The sequence below is a fragment of the Lissotriton helveticus genome, chromosome 3_1, assembly GCF_964261635.1.
Source record: "Lissotriton helveticus chromosome 3_1, aLisHel1.1, whole genome shotgun sequence".
NCBI lineage: Eukaryota > Metazoa > Chordata > Amphibia > Caudata > Salamandridae > Lissotriton > Lissotriton helveticus.
The window spans coordinates 292,795,817-292,816,535 of NC_136061.1; the positions used below are offsets into that span (position 1 = coordinate 292,795,817).

The 20,719-nt window shown below is 44.8% G+C and overlaps 1 protein-coding gene across 4 annotated transcripts in view; it reads left to right on the forward strand.

Moving 5' to 3' along the window:
• Nucleotides 1–20,719, forward strand: part of TUBD1 (tubulin delta 1) — a 297,439-nt gene that overhangs the window by 232,069 nt on the left and 44,651 nt on the right. For 3 of the 4 annotated variants that reach the window (XM_078679828.1, XM_078679825.1, XM_078679826.1), the window contains one exon: nt 4,273–4,413. In XM_078679828.1, coding sequence (XP_078535954.1) covers nt 4,273–4,413 — 141 coding nt within the window. The remainder of the gene's footprint in view (nt 1–4,272; nt 4,414–20,719) is intronic. The other variant, XR_013608610.1, reaches the window with a different exon arrangement.

The window sequence follows — 20,719 nt, forward strand, 5'->3', positions numbered from 1 at the left end:
TGTGGATATTCTAGATTATCAAAAAGCTACGATTGGCTAAATTGTATTAAGGACTTTGCTTGACACATCTGCATCATCTGCCCGCAAACCTCCACTGGAAAGAAACTGCTTTAGTTGATGCAAAACATAAATCTACAACCATACATGCTACGAACAGGAATGTTACCATGTAAGCATCTGTTCGTAGCGTGTAGTGCTGTAGATTCATACGCACCCACATTCTCCTATGAATCTAGCAGTGATAGCACGTTTTTAATTAAGTAAACATTAAATAGAACTCCACTCAAAGCTTCTAGCCTCTTGGGATGGTGGATGTCTTCAAGCTCTGCTTTGCCTTCTGAGTCTTCAAAATACCTCTCCAAGGAATGCCAGTCCACATCAGCAGGGTTGGAGAGACATGATTGTTCACTGTCATTAGAGGTTGCATATAAAGATGCCTATAAGATAACTTGTGTTTTTTGTATATGGTATTGAGTAAATCTAAAATACATTATTAGGATATAGCAAGTTATAAAAGTATTCTGCCACCATTTTGTGGAATGAGGCATTAAGGCCAAAGTCTGTAAGATGCCATTGAACCATTATATCTCTTAGCCAATAATGTATCTTAGAATTTCCCACACTAAAAACCACGTTGCCCTAAAATCAGCACACATTAGGGAAAAAAGTCATGTAGTATTAACCTTATCTCTACCCTCCTCATTCTAAGACAGCAATCTGTAATCGCAAATTATCCCTCGAAGGTCTGTCATATGTGTTGTCAGCACTATTTCCCATTGCCAAGGTAAAAGAGTAAACCTTCTTGTTTCATCAGTGTTAGCGGTGTTTCATCTACCTCAGATTGACTCTGCTGTTTCACTCATAATGGAGCTTGTTTGTCAAGATCCTGCAATACAAGCTCCATCTTTTCTCCGATATTATCAGGATGTTATTCCAAAGAACTCGGTAGATGAGTTCATTATTCTTAGAATGTGTGCACTGGTGGTTTCAACTGTACATAAAGAGGAGTTACCTTGACACTGACTGGAGTTCCTAAGCCAGGGACAAAAAAGCAATTGTATTAGAAAATACTTAGGCAACTATATATTAAAATGTTTTGTTGTGATGGGGCATCAACATTTGAATACCAAAACCCGGGAAAAAAGACTACATTTAGTGTATTTATAATATTAAAAAAAAGAAATTTTACATAAATACAAACATCTATTTGTATACAATTTATAATTCATTTAATTTAAAAATGGTTGTCCTTGCTGTATAATGAAGCAACCCTTTCATTTATTCATACATCCTCATTCATTCTTCATTATGTTTTTCATTATACAATATTTCAGTAATACACCTTCATTTTGACAAGTTCTTCTTCCTTTAATATGTTAACACTTGAATATTTAAATCTCACATAGAGGACATCATCTTCTAAAGTTCATACAATAGAATTATTGTTCAATTTGATTGGTTTTCCAACACTATAATTATTACATTAAACTTTTTTCAAACTTTAGAGGACTGTTAACATTATTCTTTCTTGTCCATCATGGCCTTTTGTTCCCATCTCCTAAAGGACAAGACATTTTTAAATTAAGTGAATTATAAATTGTATATAGATAAAAATGTATGTATTTATGTAAATGTTCTTTTTTTTTTTAAATATAATAAATACACAAAATTTAGGTGTTTCTACCCTGTCCCCTTTTCGCAGTTTTCCCATTTCTTTTTCCCACAAGGACCCCCAAGGCCAAAAAATACAAATAAAAATCTCATATCTATGACGAAGTGGATAGGTGAAAAGACAAAGGTTTCAGAGATAAAATACACTTGTAAGTACATTTTCAAGAATGAGTCAGACAAAATACAAATCTAACGGTCCTGAGAAAACCACCCCTTCGGCTTAGGTGATGGCGGGGGTTCCCCGAATTAGAATCAGGGAACATAGATTAAAAGGACAGAAACAGGACAGGTCAGGAACAGCTAGGCCTCTCTGCAAACCGACGGACAGCGACGCATCTCCCCTCTTTCCCTGCTTCCAGCTTAAGCGTAAACCACACCCCTAAAGGCACCTCAATTATACCCTAAAACCTACATGTCCGTCCCACATTTGTTGCAACATTTTATGTAACCTGAAAGGGGATTGGTGGGTTTTGGAGGTGGCGTTGTCACACCACGGTGACTTCATTAAGACTTTTAGGCACATTCATTGTTCTGCACCCGTTCCCACGAATTATAATAGTTCTGTTCACACATTTTATTATATGTTTCACATACACATGACTTTAAACAGTGCCCGCGGACTAATTCTTCTTGTTCCACGGTTAAGCACGTCTCTTGGCAAACGATCATCACTTTGGCCTTCAACTTGTGCTTGTTCTTTGCAACATTCAGCACTTCTGGCTGCTCTGACATGACACTCTCAATCCGATCGTGGCCCCTCCCTTATTTGGACAACTTAAGGGTAAAATGGCGTTTCTTCCAGCACACTAAAGCAAATGGATATAGACTTGTGTTAATTATATGAATATGTACTTTTCACTGTTCACCACCCATCTTTGCACTATTCCATGTTAGCATATTTCCTAGCATAGCTTGAGGCAAAAGTGGCAATATTTATTATTTCAAAGCAAAATGCAATATGCAAACTACTGAGGCACATGTGGCCTAGTCATGCAATATTTCTTGTTTCTTTCAAAGCTCAAATGTTAATACTGTTTTAACTCTTTCATATTTTATATTGTGTTACTTCATACATGCGTAAAGCAATTTCCCCTGTGCTTATGTAGGGTGTACATTAGTTTACTATTGCTACTTACTGTTAGTACGTATTATGGGGGTGTTAATTCAAGCAGGTTTCTTTTTGCGAACCCCTGCTCCATCACACGCTATTTTTATATTTGATTTATCCATGATAAACTCGAGAGGAAATAAAAACATAATCTGTTCACTCATGTAAAGTACAATATACTTTTATAATTTTATACCTGTCATACATTTAGACACATAAACACTAAATGTAGCATATTGCTTATGCCAAAGAAGGTAAAATAGTATGTTTCCTAAACATGAATTTCAGAAAAGTGTGTGTGTGTGTCTGTGTTGGTCAGACACACGCCAGGTTGTTTCCAAAGGTGTTATCTACTACAGGACTCTCTAGTTCATTTCCATCAATGCAGCTTTTACTGTTTTACATACATTGTGAACTCAACATAACACATAATATCTGCTTGGTGGGGAGCTCATGAAAAATCTGCTACATGGCCTTGTTTCTTGTGACTCCGACATTTGACCAAACACATTTCATATGTTTAGCTATTCTGAGCCACACTTTACAATGTTCTACATATTATACAAAATTGGTCAATTTCTATCAGTTATTGCATTATAATATTTTTGTACTTGAGATAAAGTGTCACTGGAAGTGCCACACATAAGGCATTAAATTATCACACACACTGACACTGAATGCACGGAAATGTCACACATGAGGAAGTTGAAAATGTAGCAGCTATGTTGAGTGTTGACCCCGGGCTGCACACCACAGTAAGGGACACCCACACTCGTGTTACTGGTTAGGGCACTGGGTCACAAACGTTCCATGCTCCTTTAATTTATCCCGTTGGCTGAGCTCAGCCTCCAGGGTGCATGGGATGTGGGGTCCTCCTTATGTTGGAGCCGACTGGCTCTCTACAATAACCGTGGTTATGCACAGACACATCCCTCCTCTTCATATGCTTCAAAACTTTGGATTGAGCTTCATCTACGCCTAGGGTTTGATTTCCTTTCAGAGTATCATCAAAGGTCTGATGACTCACCTCTTACCATCTTCTGGATTCCTCTTTCCTATTCACCCAATCCTACATTCCCCACAATTTGTTGTAATATGCCGTTCTTTAGTATGTAAACGTGCATACCTTTCTTTGTAACCCTGTATGCTTCTCACATATTCTGTTTGCTTTGAGATTATGCCTTTGCTCTTCCGGGCTAGGATTTTGATCTATAGTATGTAATAAGTGTAAATGTAATTAAGACACTCAACATGCACAGACAGCTTTGTTGTACAGCATATACAGAACGAGAACTTGGTAGTATAGCATGTGTACCTCGTGGGGAGAAGCTAAGATAGGGACACTTGAGCATTGTAAGTGTAAATGGAGAGTTTAATTATATGGCCAATAATTGTTCATTTCATTCATGAAAAAGACTGCTAAGCCTTCTGATCTGTATTTGTTTATCACTGTGATTGTTAGGGATGTTTAATACACATGTGTTTCTCTTTAGGCATTGATTGGCAGGTGCGGGCACCGTCTTCTGGGGACCCTGTGGCAGCAAAAGTGTCTACAAACAAGGAGCTACGGTTCAACACCTCCATTGCTAATCTGCTTGTCCTGCGGGGGAAAGATGTACTAAATGCATCTGTAGGTGAGAAGAAGTCAGAAGGTCTGCTATTTCTGGTTTACGTTTGAGTGAGTGAGTGAAGTTGACTTTCCTTTGAAACGTGCATGCTTTGCCACTCCAGCCAAAGTAATGATTAAAAACTTGAGCCACCATATGGTCAACATTCAAAGATGTTTTAACATGCTGTCCAATTCCATACATTGAAAGCTGTTTTTCTAACACATGGTAGGTGGTGGATGATTTTTCAATGCCTGTGCTTCTCAAGGTTGAGGGATACCCTTCCAGCCTTGGTTTCTCATCTCTCCTTCTGGAGTTTAAACAAGTTACCTCACAGCATTTCTGTGGACAATCGGAAAAAGTATTTTGATTTGCTGCTTCCATAAGTAACCGTAAATGGCACTCAAAGCCACATTCACTCTCAATCAAGCATATCCTCCAATCACTCACTGCTGTCCAGTCAGTCACATCACCACATTCACAGTCACTCATACTCAGTCACCCACACTCTGTCTTAGTCTCTTTGTTACACTCACTTGGCGTCCTGCACATTCAGTTAAGTACACGTGGCACGCTCACTCACACACCTCACTTTTTCAGTTGTCTACACGTCTTTAGGTCACACTCACCAAGTTATCCCTTGACACTTATTCAGTCTCACTCCAGTGGTCACATTCAGTGTGTTCCACTCATTAATTCATACTTCCACTACCTGAGGTACACTCGGTCACTTGTTCAGCACTGGGTTGCCCTGTCTCACAATTACCCTCACTATGTCAAACTGCAGTTGTAGTCATTCAGTCACATGCTGATGTATTCAGTCTACTCCTGCTTTAAGACAAATAAGCTGTTTTATGGGACTTAATCATTCCCAGTGTCTTGCATCCATTTTCATATTTCAGAAGGTTTTGTTTGTTTCCTCAAAACCATCATCTCTTGATGGTGCATTCTGGGGTTGACACCAGTATGTTTGTGTAACTGGAGAAAATGTCGCTCTATTACAAAGGGGGAGATGAGCAAACGCACGGTTGTGTCTTCACAATTGGTGGTGTTTTAGAATCCGTGGCAATTATCCTGGTCCCTGTGTGCTTGCCATTTTGTAGATACAGAAAATATGACCCTTTTAGGATAAGAGATAGTCCCGCCTACAACTGGCAGTTGGTGGGAAACAGACAAGCACCAGTGAAAACCCAAAACCTAATGTTCGAGGCATATGGGCTGCAGATCACACACTAGTGCATAGATTGCCATCTGGTGGTGGGCCCGGATGATTACACTTTGTTGTTGTCCTAGAAGAGTCTTTGTATGGTAGATGACTCCTTCTCTGGAGCATAGTGCGCATGGGCATCGAGTCCATCTTCAGATTTTTTTTTTCCGCCATCGGGCTCGGATGTGTTTGTTGCTTGGTCCTGTTACCGATCTCCTTTTGACGCCCATTCCTTGATTTCTACCGTTGGTATCGTTTTCGATCGCGCTTTCCTTCATACTCGCGTCGAAAAATCCTGCACTTCTCGATTCCAGCGATCGTCGTGGCCGTTGGGCCCAACTGTGCCATTGGGCCTTCGGCTCATGGAAAGAACACCCTTCAAGAAGTGCCCTCAGTGTGGACACAAATTTACCCACACTGATCTACATGAGGTGTGCAATCTGTGCTTGTCCCCAGAGTACGAGAGCCGAGATTGCCAGGCCTGCGCTTCGTTCCGGTCCAAGAAAACTATCAGGGACCATCGAGCTCGAAGAGTCATGGCGCAATCCTCTTCCTCGACACCAGATCTCATCATAGAAGGAACTCCAGTCGATCTAGAGTCCGAAGAACAACAGCAGGAAGACGTTGTCGTTTCCGAAGCAGAGGATTCAGCTTCCGGAGCCGAAGAACAAGAAGACCATGACGATCCCATTCCAGCTGTTCAACAGGTCGTGAGTACAAACGTCGACCCTGCTCACTCCCCCATACCGGGCCAGGCTTCGTTTCCACCTCCACCTTCGGGACCAGCTGCACACCGATCACAAACTTTCGACGCCGTGCCTTCGGGGCCGGCAACGAAAACTACCAAGAAGCCTCTAGGCAACTCGGGTTCGAGTCAGCCTGTCGGTCCTGAGAAACAAAAAGTCCTTAAACAAAAACGAACTCCAGCACCAAAGCAGACCTCGGTACCCAAATCGGTCGAGCTGAAAACAAGCTCTGCACCGAAACCAATTTCCACACCGAAAACTATTGAACCGAAAGCAACTCCGGTACCGAAACCAATCCAACCAAAGGCCACTTCGGCACAAAACACACTTCCGCACCTAAGTCATCAACACGAAACACAGTTCGGAACCAATAACTCCGGATCCGAAAACATCCGATCCGAACAAAAAACATGAGCCGAGGAAAGCTTCTGACCACAAGTCTTCGTAACCGAAACCAAAATCTGCTCCAAAGACTGTAATAGACGCTGCTAAACCTTCTAAACAACTCGGCCCCAAGCAAGACAAGTCGGTGCCGAAAAAGGATGCTTCTACAGAAGAGCTATTCCATCCAGATCCAAAACAAAATAATCTTCTTATTCATCCAAAGACTGGACATGTCATTACTGTGCCTGCTAAAAGAAAACAGGACCCCTCCCCCGACACCTCCAGTCCTTCTCAAAAAGCATGCTCAAACTTCTCCTATCAGGGTACTTTCACCACTTCCACAGGTACCAGACTTTGACATTTCCCCTGCACATTCACCATTCATCCCACACAGCCCTGCACCAGCAGATGATGATGAAGATGATTACTCAGGGAAGATAGAAGATGAGCAACCCCTAGATGACCCAGATAATATCCCTAGACCATCAGATGCACCAGATGCCCCAGATCTACCACAAGATGATGCATACCCTTCTAGGCCATGTCCTTCAGATGACACTGTAGGGTTCAAACAACTCATTCATAGAGCAGCAACTTTTCATGGGGTCGATCTACACACTGATCCAGTGGAGGACGACTTCCTTATGGACACATTATTTACATCCACACACACTAACCTTAGCGTATGCCAAGGGTGGGAACCAGAGACACGGGGCTTATGGGCAAGCCAGCCTCCACTCTACTATGAATCCACAAAAGAAGACTGCCCTATAATGTGTTCCTAAAGGTATCTACAGATTTAGGGGGAGATGCATTGCCAATGGGGACATCTCATAAAAAGTTACAGATTGACCTCATACACCGCCCGGTGTCATGCTTCATCATCGGCTGTCCTCGCCCTCTAAAAACTTGGTTTGATAGAGGGCGGGCATACACCTGGAGACAGGGATGCACTTCTAAATCTAAGTGATGGCCATAGGGGAGGGAAAAGTGTATTAAAAACCATTACCCTTGTCCATATCCTAAGTTTATTCAGGGTTCAAAAGTATAGTTGTTAAAAGAAGTGGTCGGTGATGTGGGACATTAATCTCCCTTCACCGTGTTACAAAGGGTTGACATGTTTCTGCTTATGTGTCCCCGAAAGGTACGTAGCATTCTTCAGGACCAAAGTGGAGGTTATTACCTAGAGGACCACCTTCCGGCACCTAGTGTCAGAAAATATGGACCTGCTTCTATTGTGTGAAGGGGCTGCGAATTGCAAATAACCCTCTTGGTGTAGTATCCTAATAAATGACTCCTATAGTCTAGCCTACTTGCTCAATGGGAGGGCAGAGGTGGAAGGGCCTACTGTGACTTTTGTCTATCTTCACTTCTTCCAGCCACTTTCCCTGAGGCTTCCTCTCGGTCTCCCCGTCGATCAGGGTACCTTCACCACTTCCACTTGTACCAGACTTTGACATTTCCCCTGCACATTCACCATTCATCCCACACAGCCCTGCACCAGCAGATGATGATGATGAGGATGAGTACTCAGAGAGGATAGAAGTTGAGCACCCCCTAGATGACCCAGATAATATCCCTAGACCATCAGATGATCTTTGGGAAGATTAGAATGCACCAGATGCCCCAGATCTACCACAAGATGACGCATGCCCTTCTAGGCCATCTCCTCCAGATGACACTATAGGGTTCACACAACTCATCCATAGTGGACACATTATTACCATGACATAAAACCACAACCATTTTACGAATGCTTAAAGGGTTTGTAAAACACGCACCTGAGGTATTTAAAGACCCCGTTGTGGCCAGGGTAATTAATCCCAGGTTAGAGAAAAAGTATGAAACCTCTCCAACTGACCCAGCCTATATCAAAGGCCAGTTACCCTTAGACTCATTAGTGGTCTCAAACGCCAGGAAAAGAGCGAATTCACAGACATCAGGGGATGCCCCACCCCCTGATAAAGAGTCCAAACTTTTAGATGCTTCAGGCAAATGCATGACATCTCAGGATGCCAACGTCTGGAGAATTGCCAACACTCAAGCTCTCTTGGCAAGATATGATAGGGCTCAATACGATGAGCTTGAAATCCTTATGCAACATTTGCCAGACAAATATAAGACCAGGGCTTCTGACTTAATACAAGAAGGTAAGGTAATCACTAATACTTCCATCCGTTGTGCTTTGAATGCTGCTGATACAGCCTCAAGGGCAATAAATACTGGCATACTGTTACGTAGACATGCCTAGCTGCGCATTTCTGGTTTCAAACCAGAGGTACAAACCAATATTTTTAATAAACCTTTTGACCAGCAACATCTTTTTGGTCCTAAAGTTGATACTTCACTAGAAAAATGGAGAAGGATACTGACACTGCAAAGTCCATGGGAGCTTTACAAGCTCAGACTCCCAGAGCGTCCTTTCGTCGCTCCTCTTACAGGGGCGCCTCCAGAAATTTTCCAATGGACACCGCCTTTTCTTCTTACAAAGCACAACCCAATCCTCACCCAATAGAGGTTATTACAGAGGGGGATACAGATGCAAAAACACTAAAGGTAGAGGCTGAGGTAACAACACCCGTACTGCCTCCACTCCCAAACAGTGACTTCCCTCCCCTTCCCCCAGACCATTCCACATCTGTCGGGGGGACATTACAACAGTTCCTACCTGTCTGGAATTCCATCACAACAGACAGGTGGGTGAGACAAATAGTTCAGTCGGGTTATTGCCTGGAGCTCACGTCCACTCCTCCAACAATACCACCCAGACTGCGTCCCATGTCACAAGAACATCTCACACTCCTAAAACAAGAAGTGGCCACTCTACTGCAGAAAAATGCAATAGAACCAGTTCAAGTGCACCATCAAAACACAGGCGTTTACTCCCTATATTTTCTTATTCCCAAAAAGGACGGCTCCCTCAGACCTATATTAGACCTGAGACCCCTAAATCTTTACATACTGTCCGACCACTTCCATATGGTCAAATTACAGCAGGTCCTTCCTCTGTTAAAACTTCTTTGCTACCCTAGATCTCAAGGACGCCTACTTCCACATTCCCATCCATCAAGCTCACAGAAAATACCTTTGATTTGTACTGGACGGGCAGTATTACCAATTCAAGGTCCTCCCTTTCGGAGTAACTACAGCACCTCGAGTTTTCACAAAGTGTCTTGCCGTAGTAACAGCACACTTGAGAAGGGAGAACATCCATCTCTTTCCATATCTCGACGACTGGCTAATAAAAGCCAAGTCATACCACCAGTGCATGCAGCACACGCACCAGACCATTCACCTGTTACACAAGCTCGGGTTCACTGTAAACCAGACGAAGTGACATCTCCAACCATCCCTGTCTCAACAGTATCTATGGGCCACAATAGATACCTCCAAAGCACTTGCATCCCCCAATCCAACAAGAATACAAAGTATGCAAGCTCTTCTACAAAAATTCCTACCGCAACACGCACTGCCAGCTAGAGTGTTCATGCAACTAATTGGAATGATGGCGTCTTGCATCTTCGTAGTACCGTACGCAAGACTCCAAATGCGCCCCCTGCAAAAGTGCTTAGCAAGCCAATGGAACCAGGCTCAAGGTCAATTAACAGATCTGGTGGTGGTGGATGGCCAGGCCCATCGCTCTCTGCAGTGGTGGAACACCAAAAACCTTTCCAAAGGCCTGACATTCATAGAGGCCGTTCCACAGGTGGTGCTTACCATGGATGCATCCCTCACCGACTCGGGAGTTCATTTGGCACAGCACACAGTACAGGGCAGGTGGACACTGCAGCAAAGCTATTCCACATAAACCATCTGGAGTTGCTAGCTATTTTTGTAGCTCTAAAATCTTTCCAACATTACCTATCAGGCAAGGCTGTGTTAGTCAGCACCGACAATATGACAGCCATTTACTACATCCAAAAACAGGGAAGAACACACTCCTTACAGCTTTTCCGGCTGGCGCAGAGCATATGGAGGTGGGCTATTCCTCAAAAAGTCTTCCTATTGGCAGAACATCTACCAGGAGTTCACAATCAGGTTGTGCATCTGTTAAGTCGTCAGAGACAACTGATTCACGAGTGGGAACTTCATCCGCAAGTTCTTCAACCTTTTTATTAACAGTGGGGACAGCCAGAAATCGATCTGTTCACCACACACCTCAACTCCAAATGCCCAAGCTTCGCCGCCAGGTATCCACACCCATTATCCAAAGGCAATGCAATATGGATGAGTTGGTCAGACAGATTTGCGTACGCTTTTCCGCCTTTCCCACTCATTCCGTTAGTGGTGCGCAAGCTGCAGCAACACTCCCTCACATTGATTCTCATTGCACCAACCTGGGCAAGGCAACCGTGGTACACCACACTACTAGAACTCTCAGTGGTACCACATCAGAAACTAAAACTCTCTCCACACCTGCTAACACAGAGCCATGGAGAGATCATGCATCCAGATTCCATGCAGCTTAACCTAGCGATTTGGCTCCTGAGGTCCTAGAATTTGGATATCTCAATCTCCCACCTGATTGCATGAATGTTATCAAAGAAGCTAGACGTCCCACCAATAGGGCATGCTATGCAGGCAAGTGGCAAAGGTTTGTTATATATTGCACCAATAATAACATTAACCCACTAGATGTTTCCATCCAAAATATCATATGCTACTTGCTACATCTACAAAGATGCAATTTAGCATATTCATCAATCAGGTTACATCTTGTTGCTGTAGCAGCTTACCTTCAAAACAGACAGCATCTGTCATTATTCAGAGTTCCTGCCATCAAAGCCCTCATGGAAGGCCTCAGAAGAGTAAGTGAGATTCAGGCATTAACAATTCAAGAACCATTCTTGCAACTCCATCACAACAAGGTGGTTCTAAAGACAAATCCCAAATTCCTTCCAAAAGTCATTTCACCGTTCCATCTCAATCAATCTATTGAGTTGCCAGTATTCTTCTCCCAATCTCAAACAGTTGCTGAAAGAGCTCTCCATACATTAGATGTCAAAAGAGCTCTCCTCTACTATATTGATAGGAAAAAGCCATTTTGTAAAACAAAACAGCTTTTTGTGTCCTTTTCTCCTCCACATAAAGGTTATCCCATTTCAAAAACTGGGATTGAAAGGTGGATTGTTAAATGCATTCAAATTTGCTACCAAAAAGCCAAACACACTCTGTCCATTCCCCCTAGGGCTGTCTCACCCGTAAACTAGGGGCATCTATGGCATTTTTAGGGAACATTCCCTTAGATGATATCTGCAAAGCAGCTACATGGTCTACAACACATACATTCACAAAGCACTATTGTGTAGACGTGCAAGCAAAACAACAAGCTGCTGTTGGTCAGACTGTACTCGAAACACTATTCCAAACCACTGCAACAGATACGGGTACTCGCCGCTAAGGGAGAGAACTGCTATGCAATCAATGCACTAGTGTGGGATCTGCAGCCCATACGCCTCGAACGGAAAATGCTATTTACCAGTATGCATCTGTTCTTGGCATGTAGGGCTGCAGATTCACACCCGCCCACCCGGCTGCCTCTTTCTATTCCAATATTATCTTATTTAGATACACCATACATAGACCTCTCTTTCTGTTCTCACACAACTCCATCATTTTCCCTAATGGCGAAAAACAATCTGAAGATGGAGTGGATGCCCATGCGCACTATGCTCCAGAGGAGGAATCATCTACCATACAAATACTCTTCCAGGACAACAACAAAGTGTAATCATCCGGGCCCACCACCAGATGGCGATCTATGCACTAGTGTGTGAATCTGCAGACCTACATGCCAAGAACAGATGCATACTGGTAAGTGGCATTTTCCTTTTCATTCCTCCCCTTTCCTTCCACCCCCAATATGGCACCACACACAGTAAATCTGGTGGAGAAGTGTGGCTCAATGGTTAGAGCGGCAGACCCTGATGCAGAGGTCTAGCCCGGGGCCCGGGACCAGGGCTCAATTCCCCACCTCGGCGGGTCTTGGGCTCAAAATTCCACGGACCTGATAATTCTCGCCTCGGTGCCTATTCCAATCATGGAGTCCCACTCTGCAACTCTGGGCAATAGCTTGCTTAATCTCCACAACGCCCCCCACAACGCTAAGGATGCCTGGCCTCCACCTTGGGGGTGCCCAGGAGTGGACACCTCACAGGGAAAGCCACGATGGGTTCCACAGCGGTATTCGTACAAGCGCCTTGAGACCCTTGCGGGTGAGTAGTGCGCTATACAAGTATCAATTTACATTTACATTTACAAATCTCAGGACAACACCTATCTCATGAAGGAGCCCTATGGCCAGTGATTGTCAGAACTTGTTACTCCGGTCTCCTACTTAATTTGCAGCTGCCTGGGCGATTAAGCTTAAAACTCAGAGGTAGCTTGGGCATGCTAATTTAGTAAATTCATTCAAGAGGAAGAGTAAGGATCCCAAAGAATAATAAAGATCTACTCCCCCTATTTGTGTACAGAAAACATAATTCCAAACTGAGGTGGCATGGTCGGCAAAAGAATAATGGGTTGGAATGCTACTCTGAATTATTTCAGGTGATTAGATTTATTGCAAGCATTCCTCCCATAACATCATTTTATTTGAAGAAACATATTTTCCAGTGCCATCAGATCCCAGAGTCAATATATCCAAAGTCTGCACTACGGAGACTTCTCCAAACCCCATAGTGCTAGGATAGTGTGCGTGGCTGTATATAGGACAAAGGATAGGTGTGTCTGTTTGGTAGACCAGAATGATATTTGTGGGAACCCTTGGCAAGGTGGTGTTTAATAACTTGTCTATATCTCCCAGAACCATGTCCCAAAATCACTGCAACTTCGGAAAGAGCCATAGTTAGTGTAAAAGGGTATCTCCGTTGCAACACCCACTCTAACACTAACGCGATTAGTCTAAAGAGTGTATATAGTACCTGTGGTACAGAATTATCGTCAGCATTTCCTTGCCCATTGCACAGGTTGCGGTCAGGCTGTTCTGCAGATGTCATCACACTCCTTTTTGGATGACGTAGGACCTAACACTTCCTCCTACCATCATGTTCCTTTCCCACTCCCAGGGTGGGACCATCATACATTTATATATGTCTAATTAAATGTGTTTTCATATTCTTTTTTTAGTGAAGATTAATCTTGCTAGGGGTTGAGCATCTTTCTGCGTGACCCAGTGAAGGATCTGCAGGTGCTCCTTTTTAGCAAGGCTGTTTTCAGATTTAATCTGAGCAGCAGATGGCTGTAGAAGTCTCTAATCCTTTTCCAGCTTTATTCTTGCCACCTTGCATATGTAGCACTGTACAGAGTAGGGCTAAATTCCGGGTTTGGTAATGAATGATGTGATAGAGAAGGGTGTCTGTGTCAGCCCTTTCTTGGGTGCCACTTTTTTTTACAAGCCCCCAGTTCGTTTTTGTCACTGGGAGTGTAGGAAAGTGCCCTTTTCGATATGGCCACCCCCACTTTGTGCTTGGTATTTAATTTGATTTTGACTAGAAGTGCACTGGGTTGCTGTTAGCCAGGCCCCCAGTGCCAGATCTCTTTCCCAAAACTGTATTTGCTTACCCAATTGGCAATACCTTTAGTACCTTCTAAAAGTCCCTAATAAATGGTACCACCGGCCTGAGGTACTAAAGATGGTCCCCAAGGACTGCAGCATGAATTGTACCATTCTAAGGGACCCCTCACCAAGCTTGTGCAAATGGCCACTGCAGTCTGCTTGTCTTGATGCAGATAAAAGTGAAAACATATCATGGCACCCAGACTGTGCACCATGCTTGCTGACACTGCATGCAGTATAAGTAAGTCATCCCTACCTCAGGCCTCATGGCCCTTAGGCAGAGTGCACTATACTACAGGTGAGGGCCAAAGTTGTCTTGCCCTGCAAGCTGTTGATCCTCCAAATCTTGTGAGGACTGCCAGCACTTGTCCAAAGACACAGGAACTCCTGTGGAACAGCAGAGCTGCATCTCGCAGGTACCGAAGACTGAGCTGTGAGACTCCAAGTCTGCGAAAGCCCTACGCCGGGTAGGCACCACTGCACCATAGCCTTCTAGCCCTCGATGAAGTGGGCCAGCGGTGCCAGCGTGATCCCCAGACTCGAAGCCCACCGTGGGTCTCCCCATTGTGGACATTCCGACGCCGCCTGCACTATCTGTTTGCAGGCCCCATCTATCACGACCGCTCCCAGTGATGAAAATCTGATGCCTAATGACACCTCTGCACCCGTCACCCCTGGCCTGTGGAGAAGAGGACTGAAGGTGTCCCCCTGCCTGAGCATTGTGAGCTCTGAGCCCCGCCTGTTGGGTCAGTCCGACTCTGCAGCATCTGTAAACAAAGACTGATCTCTATCGACTTGCATTGGACACCCAATGCTGTTTTGCACCACTGCTCCTGGACTTCCAAGTGCCGCTGGATGTGATCTGCTGGTGCTGCCTTGGACCTTGCAACATACACACTTCACGTCCCAGAGGTCGGTCTCTTAAGTTCCTGCAAAAAACTTGTATGCCGTATTTGTTTTTCCTACAGTAGGATAATATTGCTGCCTCTGAAATTGGCGTGGATCTCCTTATTGACTCATGTGCATCATTTATTATCTGTTGTGCGTATTTGCAGATGACGGACACTCCTCTCTGATAAGCCTAAGATTGCTCAACCATATTACCCCCTAAAAGAGCACCTTGGGATTGCTAGAGCAAGTTCCTGTGCACTCGTAAGGGAATATCCGGAGTCTTTACACAGTATAACTTGTCTTGATATACTACATACAAGAGCCAGCTTCCTACATTGGTGGTGCAGCAGTTGGATACAAGACTCAACGTCTTCTGTGCCACATGGATAATAATTGATTTCACTAAAGAATTCTAAATTGTCTTCAGCTTCCATAATTTTTTTGGAGTGTTTGTTATTGTTTAAAACCTAGCTGTAAAGGCCTCGTGTTAAGTCCCATGGTGTTACTGTTTAGAATGTAAAACATATTTAAGTTAGTTAGGCCTTTAGAAAGTACTTACATTTTTTTCTAGTTCCCTAAAAAGGTCCCAACTACTTTAATACTATGTCTGAGGCAGGTCCTTCCCAGGAGGTCAACGTGGGACCCTAGGAGAAGCTTAAGTTATACTGACTTAAGTCCCTCTGCCAAGCATGGAACCTTCCCAATGGACCTAGTCTCAAAAAGGCATAACTGTAAAAACTGCTTGCATATAATGCTAGATCCCTGGCCGAGGAAGGAGCCCCTACTGAGAGAGGGAAAGACGACCCTGAAGTGGTTTAGGTTGATAATGATTCCAACAGTGGACCTACTGATAACAATACCACTGGTGGTACTACCAGTAGTGAACCAAAAGACTTAGAGAGTGTAGATGCTGATCTGTCTAGCCTAGAGGATAGTCTTAGAGGTCAAACTCTTCGCTTTAGAAAAGGAAAGAGCTGAGCTGGGCCTAGAACCCTTCTCTGGTGGCAGGAAATAAATTGGGAGAAAGCAGAAGCTTTTGAGCCTATGATCCAGAAAGGGATTTGCAGAGGGTGATGATATCGTCAAATAGTGTACAGTCTTTGAGAGGGCTTGTAAAATGAGGCAACTCAGCCCAAAATTTTGGGGCTTTCCTCTGGGAGCTGTTCTCAGGAAAGCGTAGGGATGGGCTCCTGACACTGAATGTTCTGTTATGTTAGAACTTTTAGAATGCATGGTTACTCCAATTCGGCCTGTCCCCCACTTCAGATTCGTGGGCTCCAAGGCAAAACACTGTCTAAGGGTGGGTACCAAGGTCAGAACTGGTATCCCATGTAGGGCTTGGTACTTTAATTGCAAGGCCAGTTGGCCCCAAACAAAAAACCCCAGCTGTCCCTACAAAAAGAGACCCCCCTAGTGCACCTGCACAAAATTCAGTGGCAAGTCTCCAGATAGGATCCCAGGTGAGCCCTGACCGTGTGAGAGAGCTCACCGAAGGAACTTTGGTCTCAGAAGGTGGGGTGAATGTACCTGACCTGGCTGTCTGGCCTGTTAACATTGAAAAATACAGACAACCGCCTCATATAAATGGGATCAGAGTTGTAGCTCTGAGGGATACAGGTACACGTGTCACCATGGTGACCGAAAAACTGGTATCCCTCGGACAATATCTGACTGGTAAGACATTCACAGTTCTCGATGCTGATAATCAGGCAAAGGTCTATGCCATGGCGATGGTGTCCTTAGAATGGGGAGGAGTTACAGGCCAAAAAAAGGTGGTGGTATCCTTGGCAATTCCTGTAGATTGTCTGCTTGGCAATGATCTGGAGACCTCAACATGGGTACGGTTGAAAGAAAAACACATGCAACTTTGCTGGGTATACCGGAATGAGTGTGTGCATAAACAAGAGCACCATGCAAAGCCCTGGATGAAAAAGAGGAGTTGGAGTCTGGAAGAATGGCCTAACCCTGTTAGATAAAAGGCAAGAAGACAGGAAAACAAGCTTCAAATCAGCCACAAGCTCCGGTCTCTTCTCCTCAGAGAGAGGACCTGTCAGACCCAGACGAAATTGAACCCGAGGAACTTGGGTCTCACATGGTGGAGCCCCTGGGTTCCGGGGGGGATCGTCTATGGAAGATCTGTGCTAGGGGCAGAGGACATGTCCTACTCTTGAAAGCCAGAAACAGCAAGTTGCTGATCAGGCAAAAGGAGATGTCAGTGGCTCCCACAGAACCTATTGGGAAGAGGGGACTCCTCTACACTGAGGCCAGAGACACCAAACCTGATGCAATGAGGAGAGTGGTAGAGCCTCTGATTATTTAGAGAGTTCTTACTCACTTTGACTCATGACATCTCCTTAGCTGGGTATCTTGGCTGGCCAAAACTTGGAGTAGGTTAGTTACCCACTTCTACTGTCTAGGTATGTCCTAGAAGGTGAAGGAGTTTTGCAACTCCTGTGCCTCCTGCCAAGCCAGTATCAAGGTTGGTGGCCACCCAAAGGACCCATTAATTCGACTTCCAGTGGTTGGGTTTCCCTTTGAAAGGTAGGTGTTGACGTTATCAGTCCCTTAGACCTTCCAGCAGCATCGGGGAGCATATTTTTACTGGTGGTGGCGGATCACGCCATCAGATACCCTTAAGCAATACCCCTTAGGTCTACTACTGCTCCTACCATGGCTAGGGCCCTCATTGGTATATTTTCCAGAGTGACTTTTCCTAAGAAGGTGGTGTCAAACAAGTTCCATCTTCATGTCTGGATACCTAAAACACGTGGGGGCTGAATGTGGGGTGGCATAGAAGTTCACCACCCCATATCACCCGCAAACAAATGGTTTAGTTGAGAGATTCAAGAAAACCATGAAAAGTATGATTGGTTGTCTTCCTGAAAAACTCTGAAGGAGATGGGATGTTTTACTGACATGCATATTTTTAAGCTACAGAGAAGTACCACTTCACTTTGGTCATACTGTACAGGGGCCATGGTGTCTGGTGTCTGGTGAAAGAAGGCTAGAAAAGACCGATCAAAGAGCCTAAGCAAGCCATACTGGACTATGGACTCTGTTTTCGTTCCAAAATGGCTGAATACATGGAAAAAGCATCCAAAAATATAGCGGCCAGCCAAGACCTCCAGAAGCTCTGGTATGACCAAAAGGCTGCACTGCTGGAGTTCCAACCAGGGCAGAAAGTGTGGGTGTTGGAGCCTGTGGCCCCTTGGGCCCTCCAAGACAAATGGAGTGGACCCTACTGTATACTAGAATCAAAAGGGGAGGTCACCTATCTGGTGGACTTTGGCACTTGCAGGAACCCCAAAAGGGTAATCCATGGGAACCGCCTTAAACCCTACCATGACAGGGCGGAAGTGGCCATGCTAATGGTCACTGAAGAGGAGGAGGACGAGGACAAGAGCTAACCTCTCCCTGACCTCCTCTGCCACAACCTTAAAGATGGATCAGTGGAAGAGGTGTCTTGTTAGACACCCACTCAGCCCAACAGCCGTCTGAATGCAGGCGAAGCCTGTACCAGTATGCTGAGCTCTTCTCGTCAACCCCTGGTCAGACAAGCTGGTGTACCCATAATGTGGAGACTGGAGACAGCCTACTGGTGAAAAATAAAATCTACCAGCAGTCTCACCATGTCAAAAAAAGCATCAAAGCAGAAGTAAGCAAGATTCTGTGTGGGTATTACAGGAGGTTTGCAAAGGGGTACAGGTCCATTGTACCCCCTCACAGAACTGACCTCCAAGAAAATGCGAAAGAAAGTAAACTCGATAGTGAGCTGTCAGAAGGATTTGAACACTCAAAAGGAAGCAATGTGCTCAGCACACATTCTAAAAGCTCCTTAATATTAGAAGCAGTTCATAGTGCAGGAAGTTGCCTCTGCTGAGAATGGGTAGGAGAGGTCCTATCCCAAACCAAAGAAGATGGCCATTAACAACCTGTTTCATTAGCAGGAGGTTACTCCCCAGATAGCTGCATTGGAGTGCCATTCGGAGGAAGCCTTTGCTGTGGTTTGGTCCCTGAAGAAGTTGAGGCCATACTTGTTCGATCGCACATCCTTGTCCAAACCGACCACATACCTCCCAGATGGCTAATGCAAATGAAAGGTGAAAAGCCCAAGCTGTTGATGTGGTCCAGCTCTTTACAGGGAATGGACTTTACAATGGAACACAGACCTGGGACTGACCATGCAATTGCAAATGGTAGTTCCAGTTTCTTCCACTTAGAAGATGAAGACCCTCTAGGGAAAGGTTAGTCTCATCTCTTTTGTTTGGGAGGTTTTTATGTAGGAAAGTTCCCTTTTCGACATGGTCATTCCCACGTTTTGCCTGGTATTTGATGTGAATTCAACTGGATGTGCACTGGGTTCCTGCTAACCAGGCCCCCAGTGCTGAATCTTTCCCAAAACTGTGCAATTTCTTACCTAATTGGTAATACCTTCAGTACCCTCTGAAAGTCCCTAGTAAATGGCACTGCTGGTACCAAGGGCCTGAAATTGTAAACAGGATCCCCAAGGGCTGCAGCACAAATTGTGCCATCCTAAGAGACCCCTAACCAAGCTCCTGCAAACATGCACTGCAGACTGCGTGTCTTAGTACGGACAAAAGTGAAAACACGACATGGCACCCAGCCTGTGCACCACACGTGCCGACACTGCATGCAGTATAAGTAAGACACCCCTCCCACAAGCCTCACCGTCCTAAGGCAGGGTGCACTATACCACATGTGAGGGCATAACTGCATGAGCAGTTAAGCCCCCGTGCAGGTCAGTATTATTACTGCCAGAACAAGTGATCAGGGAAGCCATTTCAAAAGAATGTGCTGGACACTGGTGAAAACGATTTCCTCAGCTACATGATGGCTTCACTGAAAATAGGGATGTTTTGTATCAAACATCCTAGTTTCAAAGGGCATACCGGCTTTAGTATACAAATCTTGTTTCTCTCTCAGGAGAAGAAGCCAACTCTCTTTGTCCCGAGCCATTTGGCACTGGGACCGGTTGAAAGATTAGCTAGTCAGATAGGCGTGTCCACCCTCAGGCTAGTGTCATCCCTAAGGTGGGCTACCTGAATTGGAGGCAACTTTTCAAAGTTAGCCATCTTGGTGATGGAAAAATCTGGAACTTTTTGACGGGGTTATGACCACCTCCCCCAGGAAGTGGTCATATAGGGGGCATAGTGACTCCAAGACTAGGTAGCCCATTGGCTACTACCCTGCACCCCCCTAACGCTCCTAAATTCAGTATTTAGGGGTTGCCCCATGTCGGATCTTGCTGATAAGAGCCGGAGAGCCGCAAAAGCCAGAACTGCAGAAGAAGCTACTGACATACCACCAGCCCTGCCAGCCTGTTCGCCTGTTGTCAACAATTGCACAAAAGTCGTCTCGTCCTGCAAGCTGCTGATCCTCCATAGCCTGGGAGGACTGCCAGCACTTCTCCAGAGACACAGGTACTCCTGTTGAACCGCAGAGCTGTTTCCCTGCATATCGCAGGTACCATGGACCGAGCTGTTAGGCTCCAAGACCGCGTAAACCTGACACTGGGAAGCTCCACTG